The sequence below is a fragment of the Gymnoscopelus microlampas genome (genome assembly GCF_963454915.1).
Source record: "Gymnoscopelus microlampas genome assembly, chromosome: 16".
Classification (NCBI taxonomy): domain Eukaryota; kingdom Metazoa; phylum Chordata; class Actinopteri; order Myctophiformes; family Myctophidae; genus Gymnoscopelus; species Gymnoscopelus microlampas.
Genome location: NC_139953.1, coordinates 5,930,635 through 5,947,789, shown reverse-complemented (window position 1 = coordinate 5,947,789; position 17,155 = coordinate 5,930,635). Strand labels below are relative to the sequence as shown.

At 40.0% G+C, this 17,155-nt stretch overlaps 1 protein-coding gene across 2 annotated transcripts in view; it reads right to left on the bottom strand.

Moving 5' to 3' along the window:
* Window positions 1-1,644: 1,644 nt before the first annotated feature.
* Window positions 1,645-17,155, bottom strand: part of hddc2 (HD domain containing 2) — a gene marked incomplete at its 5' end in the record, with an annotated part of 69,248 nt that continues 53,737 nt past the window's right edge. Inside the window, 6 exons of one of the 2 annotated variants that reach the window (XM_084081587.1) lie at window positions 1,645-2,392; window positions 4,845-4,983; window positions 7,091-7,159; window positions 7,979-8,081; window positions 10,757-10,878; window positions 14,360-14,443. In XM_084081587.1, coding sequence (XP_083937713.1) covers window positions 2,229-2,392; window positions 4,845-4,983; window positions 7,091-7,159; window positions 7,979-8,081; window positions 10,757-10,878; window positions 14,360-14,443 — 681 coding nt within the window. In that variant the 3' untranslated portion in view covers window positions 1,645-2,228. Of the gene's footprint in view, window positions 2,393-4,844; window positions 4,984-7,090; window positions 7,160-7,978; window positions 8,082-10,756; window positions 10,879-14,359; window positions 14,444-17,155 lie in introns of those variants that run through there. The other variant, XM_084081588.1, reaches the window with a different exon arrangement.

Genomic DNA, 17,155 nt, shown 5'->3' with positions numbered 1-17,155 from the left:
AAGTTCCCCCCTTTCTGTGTTGCCTTGAACTGGAGGATTGATTGTGGGTTTAACATTGCAAATTACAACATGATGAGTCATCACGTTGTAATTTGCAATGTTAAACCCACAATCAATCCTCCAGTTCAAGGCAACACAGAAAGGGGGGAACTTTTTTCTTATTTCCACACAACTCCTTTATGCTATATTAATGACATAGTTAAATATTGAAAATGGGTGGATTTCCCCTTTAAGTAAATTTTTATACCATATTGGTTGGATCGGTGGTCACACACACACACACACACCTTTGAACGGTGTGGTTGTGACGTCACATGTGTATAGTTTATTATAGTTTATTATATTGATCACAGACTGGAATACATTCACTGCAGGTTCATTGATATGGAAACTGTGTGTGTGTGTGTGTGTGTGTGTGTGTGTGTGTGTGTGTCTCTGACTGTCTGAAGCTATGGTCTGAAGCAAAGATGGTTAATTTATGAACATACACCATCCCGATTGTAGCCACTAGAGGGCAATACAAAACAATCAACAAACCACAGAAGTCTAACAAAAAAAAACCTCATCCAAATCTCAAATGCCTCAATAAAAAAAAACAGAACAGTCATAATTTAGTAATTAGTTAACTAATCATATACAGCAATAGGAGAAAAAAAACTAGAAATTACAAAAAAAAAAAAAAAAACTAAAATAGGAAATTATCTAAAAAACCAACGCTTAAAAAAAACAAAGGAAATGCCCAAAAAACAAATGCTTTAACAAATGCTTTATTAAAAAATATATTGAACAGTGGTTTATAAATCACAAGTGTGAATAAACACGTTTAGCTTGAGACCAGGACAGCTGACACAGCACCGCACAGAAACACCAAACACTGAGGAGGGTTCAGGAAGTGACCTCACCTAATTGACATTGTTACCTTGGTTACATAAAAGGTCAGGTGGGTGTTATTTTTGTTGCCATAACCCCCCAACTTTACTGTGTGGAAACAGCGGGGAGCAACACTGCTCCCCACCCTGAGTGCCTCCCTAGGCTGGACTTGAACCTGCATGTGGCCTTGAACCTGTGGCCCTGTTCGCCGTGTGGCCCTATTTGCCAAAGACCACAGAGGTGTCCACAAACTATCCGCTGCCCTACGGCACCTCCACAGATTTAAACATGTTTCTTTAGTGCTTTTAAGTGAAGTTTCTGGATGCTAGTCTTTAAAAAATGCAGCGCTCGGAGCTTGTAGATCTGCTATTTTTAGAAAAATCTTGAATATTTGTGCAAATCTTTTATATACATTTTTAACTCAAATCTTTGTTTCTGGGGGTCCCTGGAACAAAATATTTTTAGATGGGAGGGGGTCTGCGGACAAATACATATTATTTTGGGGGTTTCTTTGAAAACCATACAGCAACATAAATAAAAAACAAAATAAAAACTTTAGGAAAAAAAAATGTTAGGATTTAGAAGACATTTGTAAAATCCCCAGAAGCAAAGGTTTGAGTTAAAAACCTTCGCTTTAAAAAAGTATATATATATTCAAACTAAAGATTTGCACACATTTTCACCATTCAAAAAAAAAAAGCAGATCTACAAGCTCGTAGCGCGGCACTCGGTGCCGCGCTACGAGCTTGTATATCTGCTATTTTTATAAAGCCAAAGAAATCTTAAAATGACACAGATGCGTTCCCGGTCTTAACTCATTGAGTGCCAAAATCATTATTATCTATTTCTGGCCATTACAATTTTTATTTTTTTTATGTTTTCAAAGTAAAAAAAAAAGTGCTTGCGAGATACAGCCTTTTTAAGTTATAAGTTAAACAAGTAGTGGATCGAGCTGCAAATCTTCAGATGATGATATCTTGGGTTAAAAAAAAAATGAGTTTTTTTCCTATTTTTTTCAAAAACACGTGAAACACGTTAATGGCACTCAACACCATAGCGCTAAAACACGTGAAACACGTTAATGGCACTCAATGAGTTAAAGGGTTAAAGAAACAGGAAGAATTGAACCCACAACCTTTGGATCATGTAGACACTGTCTTAACACAGCTGAGGCACCATGCTGCCTGCTCCCACCCAGTTTTTCTTCTCCTTTAACAAACAACGATACAAACAAAATACTGTACATAAAGTGTGTGTGTGTGTGTGTGTGTGTGTGTGTGTGTGTGTGTGTGTGTGTGTGTGTGTGTGTGTGTGTGTGTGTGTGTGTGTGTGTGTGTGTGTGTGTGTGTGTGCTACAGTCAGGAGCTGTGTCTGTCAGTGTGTGGTTCTGCAGACTCTTCGTTGTTACTGGCGGGCTCCACGTTCCCAGAATGCTTTGCGCCGTCTGCTTTGCTCATGTGATCTCTTCTCTCCTCGTTCAGACAGCTGACCAGCTGGACCACGTCTGGGTGCTGGAAGCGACCTAATAATAGCACAGAAAATATCATCACTAGTTTTATTACTATTAAGAACCATTTTTAACCTGGTGACATTTTAAAAATATTTCCAGAAATAACATATTCCAATGTACATGTTTGGAACTATACAGTAATGTTTGGAACTATACAGCAGTGTTTGGAACTATACAGTAGTGTTTGGAACTATACAGTAATGTTTGGAACTATACAGTAATGTTTGGAACTATACAGCAGTGTTTGGAACTATACAGTAGAGGGTAGCATGGGTCCAAAAAATTGGACCCGAACCGAAACGGATCCGAGGATATTTGAACCGAACCGAACGGACCCTAGAAATAAATCGAATTTACTGGACCCTACCCGTTTCGGGTAGGGTCCAGTCAAATTAGACCCGGTCCGAAACGGAGCCGATTAAAATTAGACCCGGTCCGAAACGGAGCCGATTAAAATTAGACCCGGTCCGAAACGGAGCCGATTAAAATTGGACCCGATCCTAAATGGACCCGGGGGAAATGGAGCCGATCCGGCCGGGTCTTTAGACCCGAACCGTGTCCGATGCTATATTATGCTTATTTTCTCCATAACATTCGAGACTGGTAGTCTCAGTGAGTCAGCGCTTCTCCGAGGCGAGCTACAGCGGAGGGTTGCGTCATGCAGAAGTTGAACAGCTACGTTTTCACAGACTTTCATATCCCCCCAGCTCAACCTATAAATTAACATAGGAATTAGCCTAGATGCATATCAATTGTCCATTGTGTGACCTGTCCTGTTGTAGGTGTTAAAATGAAATGAATAAAGTGGGCATGAGTGAGCAGCAACGAATACCAAAACTATGAAAACACCCGCTCGGCGCTCGCCCCAAAACACAGTCGCCCCGCCCCCGGGGAAAATCCGTCGGTATTCGCCTGGTATTCCTAAACATATCAGTAAACTATGCCTAAACCCCTAACCTTATTCCTAATCTTAACCTCAGTAAAACTATGCATAATCCTAAACCTATTTCTACCCTTATCCTCAGTAAAACAAATACAAGAATACAAGAACCGCTGGTCCGCCTGAAAAATGGGGGCGAGGGTGATTTGGGGCGAGCTGTGCCAGAGCCTTTCCCTGCGCGACACCGTCGTCCAACTTTCACCACTTTATCCATTGCAGACAGACAGTCACTGACTGTGCTTGGCTTGCATAATATCCACGACCCACACGTGTTCGGGTCCCTTTATCGACAATTGGGTCCGGCTTGGTTCAGATTCTATCAGTGTCACCTCGGAACCTCGGTTCTGTTTATCAACACCGAGCGAACACCCTACTACTCAGCGCTGATTAGAAGGAGAGCCTGTGTTGTGGCGTATCAAAAATAGCAGACATACAAGCTCACAAAGCGGCGCGTTGCGACGTGCTGTGAGCTTAGCTCTGATATTTTCAACGCGCGACACCATCGTACAACGAATAGGCTATTCTATAACTGCAGCGCGCAGCAGAGCAGGCTGTCAGAATTAAACCACACAGTCAGATCATGATAAAAACTTTAAATGATTATGATTTTAATGGTTGTAGCCAACTACTTTATCCAAATAATAATATTAATAATAGGCTTAAATGATAAAATAGCCTAATAACAGCATTTTCCCAACCGGCTGGCCGGTGGTGTTTATAATTACCGGCCAAAGGGCCAATTAAACATTTTACCGGCCAATGGCCGGTAAATACTGGCTAACGGAATCCCTGAGATATATATATATATATATATAGTTTTGAAAAAAAAACTCGGGTCCTCCCGGGTCCATACGGGTCTATCTCAAATGGATCCGACCAAGCCCCGAGGGAATTGGAACCGATCCGAACCTGCCCGACGGACAAGTCAATATTTTTGGACCCGAAAATGTTCGGTTCTCGGTTCGGGTCTCGGGTATTCGGGTATACCCGGACCCATGCTACCCTCTACTATACAGTAATGTTTGGAAGTATACATTAGTGTTTGGAAGTATACAGTAATGTTTGGAACTATACAGTAATGTTTGGATCTATACAGTAATGTTTGGAACTATACAGTAATGTTTGGAACTATACAGTAATGTTTGGAACTATACAGTAATGTTTGGAACTATACAGTAATGTTTGGAACTATACAGTAATGTTTGGAACTCGCCAAACGTTATTTGCCATCGGGCATTCTCGTCTCTGAGCAAACCTAAACAAATTCCAAATCAACTGCAAGTTGGTTTTGGCTATATATGATTTCATATTGATTATTATATGGATATTGTTTGCTTCTATAATCCGCCATTGCTGTAAAATACAACTCTTTATATCTCAGTGCCTCTGTGCGAGACCAGAGAGACAGAAAGTGAGTTTTTATACAGAGAGAAAATGATAAACAGAAAAGAAAATATGATGGAGTGATACGGTGACAGGGGCAGAATGGCAGAGAGACCAGACCAGAGATGGAAGACACCTTACCGTTAGTGGAATCAAAGAACTCCTGCAGTCTGCCAGGTGCTCCTTCTATCTGCTCGTACTCATGGGCTTGGAGGATCATCTCTAGAAGGTCAAACTCTTTCACCAACCTGGCCTCTGGACTGCTCTGGTTTTCATACTCCTATAGAGAGACAAGAGTTTACTCAATCCATACGACTTCAAATCAGTATCACCATTATTTATATCACCACATATTAAAGTGGTTAATGTATGTTTTATAATGTTATAATTTATATCTGCAAAGTAACTAGTAACTAAAGTTTTCAAATAATTGTAGTGGAGTAAAAGTACAATATTTGCCTGTGAGATGTAGTGGAGTAAAAGTATAAGTATAGACATTTGGAAATACTCCAGTAAAGTAAAAGTACCTCAACAATTTACTTAAGTACAGTACTTGACGGACGGTAAGGGACTATTAAAGAGGGGTCATTACGGGGTGCGGATGACAGGAGCTTCAGTCACAAAGACTGTAGGAACAGTGACTAGAGTGACATCTGCATTCATGTGAAAGTCATTAGTATACAGGGGTTGGAAATTATGGTCAAAAGTGCACATTCCATGACCGTGATGCTCGTGCAGTAGCGCACTATGTAAAGGAAAACAGAAGAGCATTTTCCTGCCATGGTTTGGGTCCACTTGTCCCCTTAGAGGGAAGGTTCACCACAAATTTATACGAAGTTATTCTGAGTGATCAGCTTTATCCTATGATGAAACGCTTGCATCCTGATGGAATTGGTATCTGCTGATTGGTATCGTCTGATGTCATTAGGCCTGTCACAATTATTACACACAATTATTTGAGATAATCACAATGATTTTGCATAATCGTCATAATCGTTTCAAACGTTTTCCAGAAATAGCAGATCTGCTTACAACACGTCACTGCTATTTTTGCATTTTCTATATATTCAAGAAATGAAAATACATATGACAAGTAGATATGACAAGGGGTCCCTTGTCATATCTGCCCTGTGCAATTTGTGATTATGAAGCCTAAAAACCAAACACAAATGTTAAGTTGTATTCATATGTTCCAATGTTCAATGCCAAAAACATAATTAAATCGCTAATCGCAATTATTTGTGTGTTAATTCATCGTCAACTTAAATTTACACGCCGTCACAGTCAGCAGGACACACGCCATATATGGTCATGCGTGCCCCGTCACAGCGTTGTTAGGCAACCGGTTCTGTTTGCCGTTTCTGTTTGTCAGTGCATGTACGCCACATGTGGGTGTAGCTGCAGTGTGAACTCTTATGTATTATGGTTAATGTCTGAGTCAAGTTGTTGCCAAGGCGACGATGACGACTTCGCATTACGCCCGACTAAGGACACAACGCCAGTGTTACGTCGTCCTACGATCGTATGACATCATCATATCCTACCTATGAAGTACAGCTGAGAAGCGGAGTGGCGCAGACCAGCTGTTAGTTAACGACTTTGATAAATACTTAGATACTTGAGATAGAGCTAGATTAGTGATGAGCGGGTCGACCCGTAACCCGCGGGACCCACGGGTCAACCCGCGGCGCGGGTGGGTCGAGTCAGAATTTCAGAGGCAATTATGCGGGCTGTGGGTCAGCGGGTCAGCCGCTCTCACACGCAAAAAAAAAAAAAATGATCACATGCCCTTGTTTTGTCTTTATTCCTAATAAGAATAAGAATAATAACAATAAAACAGTTTGAATACACTTGGGGATTATTTTCTAACCATGATTTTACATAATAAAAAAAAAATCGCGGGTCGCGGGGCGGGTTGAGCCATAGATTTATATATGGGTTCGCGGGGCGGGTTGAGGCGGGTTGGGTTCCGTCGCGGGGCGGGGCGGGGCGGGCCGAGTCATGAAAAAACCCGACCCGCTCATCACTAAGCTAGATACTTCGGCTCCCATAGGATCTCAACAGAACCTTGAGATAGAGCCGGCTTTTATCTTTTTTTTTTGAGAGAGATCTAATAAAGCAATACAAATGGTCCCGCTATGCTAGTGTATCTATAAATGTGTAATTATTAAATAATGTTAGTCAAGTTAAGTGATAGATAATGCTTCTGAGGCATAATAAACGAGATGAATGACTACGCATGTGTGCGCGCACACACACACACACACACACACACACACACACACACACACACACACACACACACACACACACACACACACACACACACACACACACACACACACACACACACACACACACACACACACACACACACACACACGTACCTCCCATAGTCCATAAAGCTCCTGCTTAAGCCCATCCTGCAGCAAACCAGTTATATGTGTCATTGCTTCCTGAGGAGAGGAGGATGAGAAGAGAGTATCAGTATTTTGTTGCTGTCGGGCAGAAAGCTTGTATCTACTTAAAGGGGAAATCCACCCATTTTCAATATTTAACTATGTCATTAATATAGCATAAAGGAGTTGTGTGGAAATAAGAAAAAAGTTCCCCCCTTTCTGTGTTGCCTTGAACTGGAGGATTGATTGTGGGTTTAACATTGCAAATTACAACATGATGACTCATCATGTTGTAATTTGCAATGTTAAACCCAAAATCAATCCTCCAGTTCAAGGCAACACAGAAAGGGGGGAACTTTTTTCTTATTTCCACACAACTCCTTTATGCTATATTAATGACATAGTTAAATATTGAAAATGGGTGGATTTCCCCTTTAACTTTGGGTTTTTCGTAAATGAATGTCCAGCCTAATTCATCAAGGGTGTCGCACAAAAGCAGCAAATCTACAAACTCACAAGGCACCGCATCGTGGCATGTTGTGAGCTTGTAGATCTGCTATTTTCACTACTTTGGAAACATTTTGAGAGTCAAAGTGAAAGCGGTTGGCAGATCTCCATGGAAATCTGTTATTTTCACTACTTTTGAAAACATCTTCAAAGTGAAAGTGGTTCAGTCTGTCTGTCGATGTCATACAAATGACACCAAAGGTATTAACAGGAGCATGTGACTAACAATAACTACACTGGATCCATTGTAACACAGGTTCCTTTTTCCCCCATTTCCTGAAAAGTAACGGTTTTGGACATACAAGGTTTTCACCCGACAGTGACGATATGCAGGTTATGTGGATGATATGAGGAGGTTCAGTCTCTTACCTGCTCCCGTCGGTGTTTCTCTGCTTTGCTGACATTGTCTGATGGAGCGATGTCTCCTACAATACACTCTGCCATGTCATGAACCAGAGCCAGCTTCATACACCTGGAGAACACCAAGTTAGTATTATTATTAGTTCAATTCAATTCAATTCAATTTTATTAAAGTGTCAAATCACAACAAGTTGTCTCAAGACACTTTACATGTAGAGAAGAATTAGAAGAGAATTAGTAGTATTATTATCATTTATTAATATTAATATATTAATATAATAGAGCAGGGGTCTTCAACAGGGGGTCCGGGACCCCTAGGGGGTCCTCAGAGTTACTAAAGGGGGTCCGCCAAATCTTTGTGTGAGAGGAACTTCTTTTTTACAACTTGAACCCTAGAATCCCTGTTCTGAGGGGAACATTTGCTGAAAATAGCAGATCTACAAGCTCACAACGCCTCGCAGCTATTTTCGGCCAAGAGGTTTGGTGTAGAGGGGGGAAAAGAGCAGAGCAAGTATAGAGCCGAAGGTATTGACGGTTTAAGTGGTTAAATGTCTGAAAATACAGTATATGAGGCTATCTATGAATTATATGAAGAAGTTTAAACTGCAACACAATGTTATACAATACGTAGTGAGGGTCCCTACTTCATCTCTCTCTCAGCTAAGGGGTCCTTGGCCTGAAAACGTTGAAGACCCCTGTCATAGAGTAACAAAGTCATTATCCCCTTGATTTTCCCCCCATTCACTTTTTTAACATCACGTCAATTACGAACTGTGTTCCAAAAACGTAAAGAAATTAGTCCGGCGATGCTGTCAGGCATGTGACTGTGTCGTTTATGATATTTAGTTACATTTGATAATGTCTTGTGTTTTGGAGAAAATTGTATTAACTCGAGGTTCGGGCCACTACGCTACGCGGCCCTCACACCTATGTTACACCGCTGATCCAACCGATATGTCTGCGTCATGTGTCTGATGTCATTAGGCCTGTCACAATCATAACACACTATTATTGTGTATAAGTAACTAAGTCCATAAGTAACTAAGTCCATTTACTCAAGTACTGTACTTAAAGGTAGGGTAAGTGATTTGCTTTGGTTAAAATAAGTGTTAAATAGCTCTATATTATGATAGTACTCATTGCTATAGAGTGTTTGTTCAGTATTAGGAGTCTCCTTGTCTCTCCAGCTCTTTATTAAACAGAAAATGCATTTTCTTTTCAGTTTCATTTCCAATTTTATCCAACCAGGACAGAGAACTCAATCAGGATACAGATTAAACATAATTGGAAGTGATGACACTAAGAAGTGAGCTGACAAAATTGGAACTGGAACACTATACAAATTAAGCTTAAAAATTGGTACTTTCTCCTGATTGGCTGAGATTTTGACACCTACCGAAACATTTATTTTCTGTTTATTAAAGAGCTGGAGAGACAGGGAGACATCTGTTACTGAAAAAAACACTCTATAGCAATGATTACTATCAGAATATAGTATTTTAACCTTTTAACAAAATACTTTTTGTTTTAACCAAAAAATATCACTTATCCTACCTTTAAGTAAATTGTTGAGGTACTTTTACTTTACTGGAGTATTTCCAATTGTCTATACTTTTACTTTTACTCCACTACATCTCACAGGCAAATATTGTACTTTTACTCCACTACAATTATTTGAAAACTTGAATTACTAGTTACTTTGCAGATATGAATGATAACATTATAAAACATACATTAACCACTTTAGCCTTATTTTATACCTAAGCTATTTGAAAATAGCCGATATACAAGCTCACAGTGAGCTTGTAGATCTGCTATTTTCAAACATTTTAGTACTTTTACTTTTGGTAATTGAAGTACATTTTGATACCAATACTTTTACCAAAACTGTACCTTTACTCAAACACATTTGGAATTCAAGACTTTTTACTTGTAACAGAGTACTTCTACATTGCAGTATTGATACTTTTAATCGTTTCAAACATTTTCCAAAAATAGCAGAAATAGCAGATCTACAAGCTTACAACACGTCACTGCTATTTTTACATTTTCTTGAAATTATATGAATAAATGTGTTATAGCTATATGTGCCATATATGTTCATGCAGGCCCTGTCACAGCGTTGTTAGGCAACCGGTTCTGTTTGCAGTTTCTGTTTGTCTGACATCAGTGCATGTACGCCACATTTGGGTGTAGCTGCAGTGGGAACTCAAGTCAAGTCAAGTCAAGTGTTTGCCAGTCCACCCACCCACTACCCACCAACACACCCTTTAGTCAATTTGAATAGGGTTAGTGCGGTGCCGGCGTGTCACTGCGGTGGTAGCCGGAAGTAGCATTGGTAACTACAGTAGGAAATCACGTGACTCACCGTCCCCATTGAAACACGTCACGCTCCGTTAAAAACATTACTGATATTCCTTATTTCGTGACATTAGTCATCAGTGTGTGTTATTATTTACTTTTGATGAAACTACAAAGAACTGACAACACTACTCTCCTACAAAATCCAGTGCAACTCAACGTGATGGATCTGCAAGGGATAATGTAATGGGGAGGCAGTCATTATTGAAATTTAAAGCCCGACGGATAATCACCCTGAAGGGCTTTAAATTTCTACCTAGTACATTTGGAAACCAATACTTTTACTCAAGTACATTTTTTATTCCAGACTTTTACTTGTAACAGAGTACTTCTACATTGCAATATTGATACTTTTATTTTAATAAGTAAAACATGTGAGTACTTTTTCCACCACTGGTGTCTGTGTGAGTGAGCCAGCATCCTTGCCTGTCCTTGTCCACTGTAGGGTCTGTGATGGTCAGAGCCATCAGGGCCATCCTGTACATGTGGTCTGAAACACTCTCTGGTTCCTTTACCTTCCTGTACACCCAGCCTGTCCTTGGGACCCTCTAATACACACACACACACACACACACTATTTTATTTGGATCTGCACAAAAAGCGCAATACATAACAGATCCAAACACGGATATAAAAAAAAGATGTGCATCTGTCATGGCAAGATAATTATGGAATAGCTGTGAAAACGTGAAAAAAAAAAATGTGCAGTTTGATTTATAAGTTTAAGAAAATGTTTAAAGAATTATAATAAATAAGTATAAAGCGCTATTATAAATTATAAACCCAAAGTAAGCTTCATTATAAAACATTAACATATACATGTGTTGTATATGTGTACGTGTGTGTGTGTGTGTGTGTGTGTGTGTGTGTGTGTGTGTGTGTGTGTGTGTGTGTGTGTGTGTGTGTGTGTGTGTGTGTGTGTGTGTGTGTGTGTGTGTGTGAATATATATGTTATTAAGCACTAAGCTTGTTTAAGATGAGATCCCCATGCACACAAATCATGATGACATATAAGAGACAGACAGATATACACAACTACTATACAGAATGTCATACAATCAGTTTACAGGTTACTGGTATGAAGAGTGAAAAATATGTACAAAAGAAGAAAGAGAGAGGGCGGGGGTAGGTTAAGACTTAGACAGGGGCCATTTTTGAATTGCAGACTCCTGAAGGTGTATCTTTAGGGCAGTTTTGAAAGTGAGTAGGGTTTTACACTCCTTTACTCCTTTTGGTAGGGCATTCCACATTTTTGATGAATAGCATGAGAACGAGTTCATTCCCTTTGTTGAGCCAAATCTGGGTTGAACATGATTTGTGGAGCTGCCTCTGGTGTTATGATCATGGACTTCATTAACATTTTGGAAGTATTTAGACAAATACAGGGGGATCCCAATGTTGTGGTGTATCTTGAAGACCAGGCCCATAGCAAGTTGCTGTACTCTGTCCTCAACCCTAAGCCATCCAATCCTAGCAAAATGAGCAGGGGTTAGATGGGTTTTGTGATTGAGGCCAAGAAGTAGCCTTACAAGTTTGTTTTGGGATGTTTGGAGCCTTGTTTTTAAGGCCTTGGAGGTGTTGTGATACCATGATGTGCATGCATAATCATGATGACCTTGTATGAGGGCCCCTGCAAGAATCTTCAGAGTATTCTTATTGACTAGACCAGGGGTTCTCAACCTTTTCAGGCCGCGACCCCCAAAATAATGATATTATTTTCCGCGACCCCCCGCGTGCACGCGCGCGGTCCCGTTCGAGCGCGCAAAGGTTATTTAATTATAATAGGTTATTGGATAATTGTTTATTATCAAAACATTTTTGCAAAAAGTGGGTAAATTAAGTAAATTAACTGACATAACATGAATTTATGATAACATAAAAAAATATTTTGTTAAAAAAAAACTCTCAGCCTTGCTAAGGTTAGGACTGGACCCAAAGAGGATGGATTCAGTTTTAATCCTGATTCATTCAACTGCTGCACATGCTTATTAACACACAGAGGAAAAAAGATAAAACATTAATGACATACTACTATATACAGAAATGTATATATATTAAACACTGTCTTCTCCAGATAGACAAACTGACCGTGATCAATTTAAATGACCCTTGACCAGATCTGTAGGGGGCGCAGTGGAGTGAATAAAATCATTTCCATCTGGCGGACGTATTTTACAAACCTGCTCATCGGGAGCAATTAGGGGTTCAGCGTCTTGCTCAAGGACACTTCGACACTAACTCTAGGGGAGCGCCCCAGCCCGGGATCGAACTGGGAACCTTGCGGTTTTCCAGTTCACTCTACCCGGCCACTCTACCCCTGAGCCTCTTCTCTGACTCTGACCACCTTCTCTGTAAAATACACGTTTTAGCCAGAAAAGAAAATATTTCACCAGAAAGAAAAAAAAATGCGGTTGCTCCACAGTGCCCTCTACAGATCTGGTAAATGGAATTAAATTAAATACAAAGTAATCACTGTTCCTGTTACCTTAGAAAATCCCCTGCTTTTTGTCAGGCCAAAAAGTGTATTATACAGAGAAGTTGCGGTGCTGAGAGGCTTCCCACCTCCGAGAACAGACTTTCAACAACACAAAACAGCCTTTGTTTTGTTGTAAGTGGCTTTGTTTGTTTTTACTACAGTTGGAGCCCTCGCAGGGCAGTGGAATTCTTTGCCAGGGCCAGTGGTGTAAAGTAACAAAAGTACATTTACTTACTAAGTACTGTACTTAAGTACAATTTTGAGATATTTGTACTTAACTTGAGTATTTCCAATTTCCAATACTTTTACTTCTACTCCACTACAATTATTTGAAAACTTTAGTTACTAGTTACTTTGCAGATGTAAATTATGATGTTATAAAACATACATTAACCACTTTAGCCCTATTCTATACATAGGCTATTTGAAAATAGCCGATCTACAAGCTCACAACGCGTCGCGTTGCGACGCGTTGTGAGCTTGTAGATCTGCTATTTTCAAACATTTTAGTACTTTTACTTTTGGTACTTTAAGTACATTTTGATGCCAATGCTTCTGTACTTTTACTCAAGTCAATTTTGAATTCTATACTTTTTACTTGTAAGGGCGCGCTCCCACCACACTTTTATTTTACCTCTGGGGCAGAATCTGCCAATACTTTGTCAATGCAAATGCGTGGATTCCTGGTCTTGCAGATTTTTTCCAAGAATCCACGCATTTGCATTGACAAAGCATTGGCAGATTCTGCCCCAGAGGTAAAATAAAAGTGCGGTGGGCGCAGTGTCTGGCAACACTGGAGCTACCGTTCATTTTCAATGGAAGCCGGCAGCGACATGCAGACAAAGATACACCCGACGTTTGTAGCTGTAGCTGTAGAATACAACTCTCGTAGACGTATTTATGATTCTGACGTTTTCAATCTACGAGAGTTGTAGGGTTCACGCCCCATGGACACAGGGACTTTCTGCACTATGCCCCGTAGACACTCCAAACATGTACAAATTGAAAATAAAGGTGCTTACCCCACCGCACCAAATGTTAACTCTCGCTACGGGGTAGTAGTTTAGTGTAATAATCCATATCTTTCAATAAAGAATTGTTTTAATGCCGTCTGTGGCCGAACGCCATTTTTTCACCCTCGTTTACTTCCTGTTTACATTTAGTGTAATTCCGGGTTTCACCGGATGCGCCCCGTCACTACCCGTCACTACCACCCATTGGGAACTTCCGAGAGAATCGGCCACAGACGGCATTAAAACACTTCTTTGTTGAAAGATATGGATTATTGCATTAAACTACTACCCCGTAGCGAGAGTTAACATTTGGGAAATGGGGGTAAGCACCTTTATTTTCAATTTGTACATGTTTGGAGGGTCTACGGGGCAGAAAGTCCCTGTGTCCATGGGGGGTGAACCCTACAACTCTCGTAGATTGAAAACGTCAGAATCATAAATACGTCTACGAGGGTTGTATTCTACAGCTACTGTAGCTCTAGCGTAACGCTCTGGACCCTATCATTAAATATTAGTCTAATTATAAGTGTCAAGTCTTACTTTGAGTTGTCCAATAAGTTTCATGAACTGCAGCATGTTCTTCATGTTGGACGCGGTGTTGTTGTTGCTGCAGGAGGCCGCCATTACAACGTGATGACGCAGCAGACGTTGATTACGTCAGCCTCCTACGTCATCGGCAAGGAAGCCAATCAGAAGCATGCGGGGGAGTTACATTGGAATGAGTGGTGGGGATTTTCCTTCCCAGGAATTTTCTAAGTGAACAGGAACAGTGATTATTTAGTACTGTATTTCCCATCAGTGGTCAAACTTTTATTTTACCTCTGGGGCAGAATCTGCCAATGCTTTGTCAATGCAAATGCGTGGATTCCTGGTCTTGCAGATTTTTTCCAAGATTCCACGCATTTGCATTGACAAAGCATTGGCAGATTCTGCCCCAGAGGTAAAATAAAAGTGCGGTGGGAGCGCGCCCTTACAAGTAAAAGTCCGGAATTCAAAATGTACTTGAGTAAAAGTATAAAAGTATTGGCATTAAAATGTACTTAAAGTACCAACAGTTTAAGTACTCATTGTGCAGAATGTCCCTTTACAAGTTTTCAAAGGTATGAAAATCTTTTGGAAAATAGCAGATCTACAAGCTCACAGCGCATCGCATGGCGACGCGCTGTGAGCTTGTAGATCGGCTATTTTCAAATGGCCGAAATGTGTATATATAGGGCTGTAGCGGTTAATGTATGTATGTTTTGTAATAATAATCAAAATGTACAAAGTAACTAGTAACTAAAGTTTTCAAATAATTGTAGTGAGTAAAATTACAATATTTGCCTCTGAGATGTTGTGGAGTAAAAGTAAAAGTATTGGAAATACTCAAGTAAAGTACAAATACCTCAAAATTGTACTTAAGTACAGTACATGTACTTTCCACCACTGCTTATAGCACAATATAAAATACTAGGCTAAGTAAAAGGCCTGCACTCCAAGTAATGGACAGACTTATTGGTATCAAATCAAAATATAAAGTATGCTACCAAAGTAGTAGGCCTAAAGAACTAAAATCTTTCAACATTTGAAATAAAGAAAACAAAAATAAAAGATAGCGGCTATTTTCAAAGTTAGTAAGTGGTTAATGTATGTTTTGTAATAATAATTTAACTATAAAATAACTAATAACTAAAGCTGTCAAATAGCCTAATTTTAGTTGAGCAAAAGGTATGCCTATATATGTATTTGCATTTTGCATGCATTTGAGGTGTGTAGCGTGGATCAGCCTTAAAGGACGACTTCACCACTTTTCAACATATCTTCATATAATAGGTCCTCACTAATGCTCATGATAAAATGATACACATTTTTTCTCATATGAGGGCTGTGGACAGTCCAGAAACCCGTCTACCAGTGACATCATCGTTAGGCAGGATTCTTTTTTCCAAAAAGATTACAATTTTTTTCAACTTTCCAGGAATACAAAGCCTGCATTTTCTATTAGCTTGGATTCCCCATCGATGATGTCACTGGTAGACGGGTTTCTGAACTGTCTACAGCCCTCCTCTGAGACAAAAAAAAAATGGTACCATTTTATCATGAGCATTAGTGAGGACCTATTATATGAAGATATGTTGAAAAGTGGTGAAGTCGTCCTTTAAGATCAAGACGGTTATAAATGTCGGATGAAGTCTTGAATCAATCTATAATAAGTGTGGACTGGAGTATTAGCAGTAGCCTATGGAGTAGGCCTATCGAAAAATGTAAATGCTCAATTAAAGTAGGCTATAATAAGTATCTCAAATTTTAATTTAAATACAGTAGACTACCACTACCTGAGTAAAAGCCACTGTTTTATGCTTTCCCTCAATGGCAAGTACACCCTGAGAATCTGCTCCAGTTTCAGAGTGCTCACTGGTGTTGAAACATAGCTCTTATATTAGTTTATATATTAGTTATTTTCATTGTTTTGTTACACTTAGATGCGTCATGCGTATTGAATGCAATAGGCCTATTCAATAACTCAAATAGGCCGCCTATTATTAGAATAACATTCAGTCTGTTTAGACTAGAGTCTAAACAAGCTTAAAGCACTGTTTTTGCAATAACGTCTTCCTTCTTCCAGGAATGGTGTTTTGCCTTGCCAACTTTTACTTTTGTTTCTGCTTGAGCCGGTGCCAGCCCCCTGAGGGGGCCCACTCCCACGGGGCTTTAGTTGGAAGAGCCTACGTGTGTGGGGACACTATATACTCTGGCCACTCCCATCTGGAAACATTATTTATACCTGGTACACAGACACAACCCCAAAGCTTTCGTGACTCCGGCACGATGTGGAGGACAACTGTTTTCTTCGGGTATCTGCTTGGTGCAGGTAACGTATCTCATCATACTTTCTTTTAAGTTTCACCTGGCGGGTGGGGTACACGTGATCTGGGTACTGTGATGGGCTCTGGAGAGAACTGGGCACTGGAATTAAGAGTGCACGGGGGAACTCGGCACCAAAGCAAATGTGGGCACTAGACTGGAGATAACTTGTGAAGTTTTAAGAATTCATGTAATTTATTTTTATTAAGCATCTCTACAGGCCTATGAATGGAGGCTAGCTACTAGAGCTATAATTTGTTCTAAATGTTTGTGTCATAGGCCTACATTTGGGTTAGTATTCAAATTCTAGATAATTTAAAGGACCACTTCACCCATTTCCAATCTATCGTCATATATTTGGTCCACACTACTGCTCATTATAATATGTTACCATTTCTCTACTATGTGTGTGTCTCAGAGAGGAGGGCTGTGGACAGTTCAGAAGAATACAAGAACGCTCGCCCCCAAAACGCGCTCGTCCCGGATCAAATT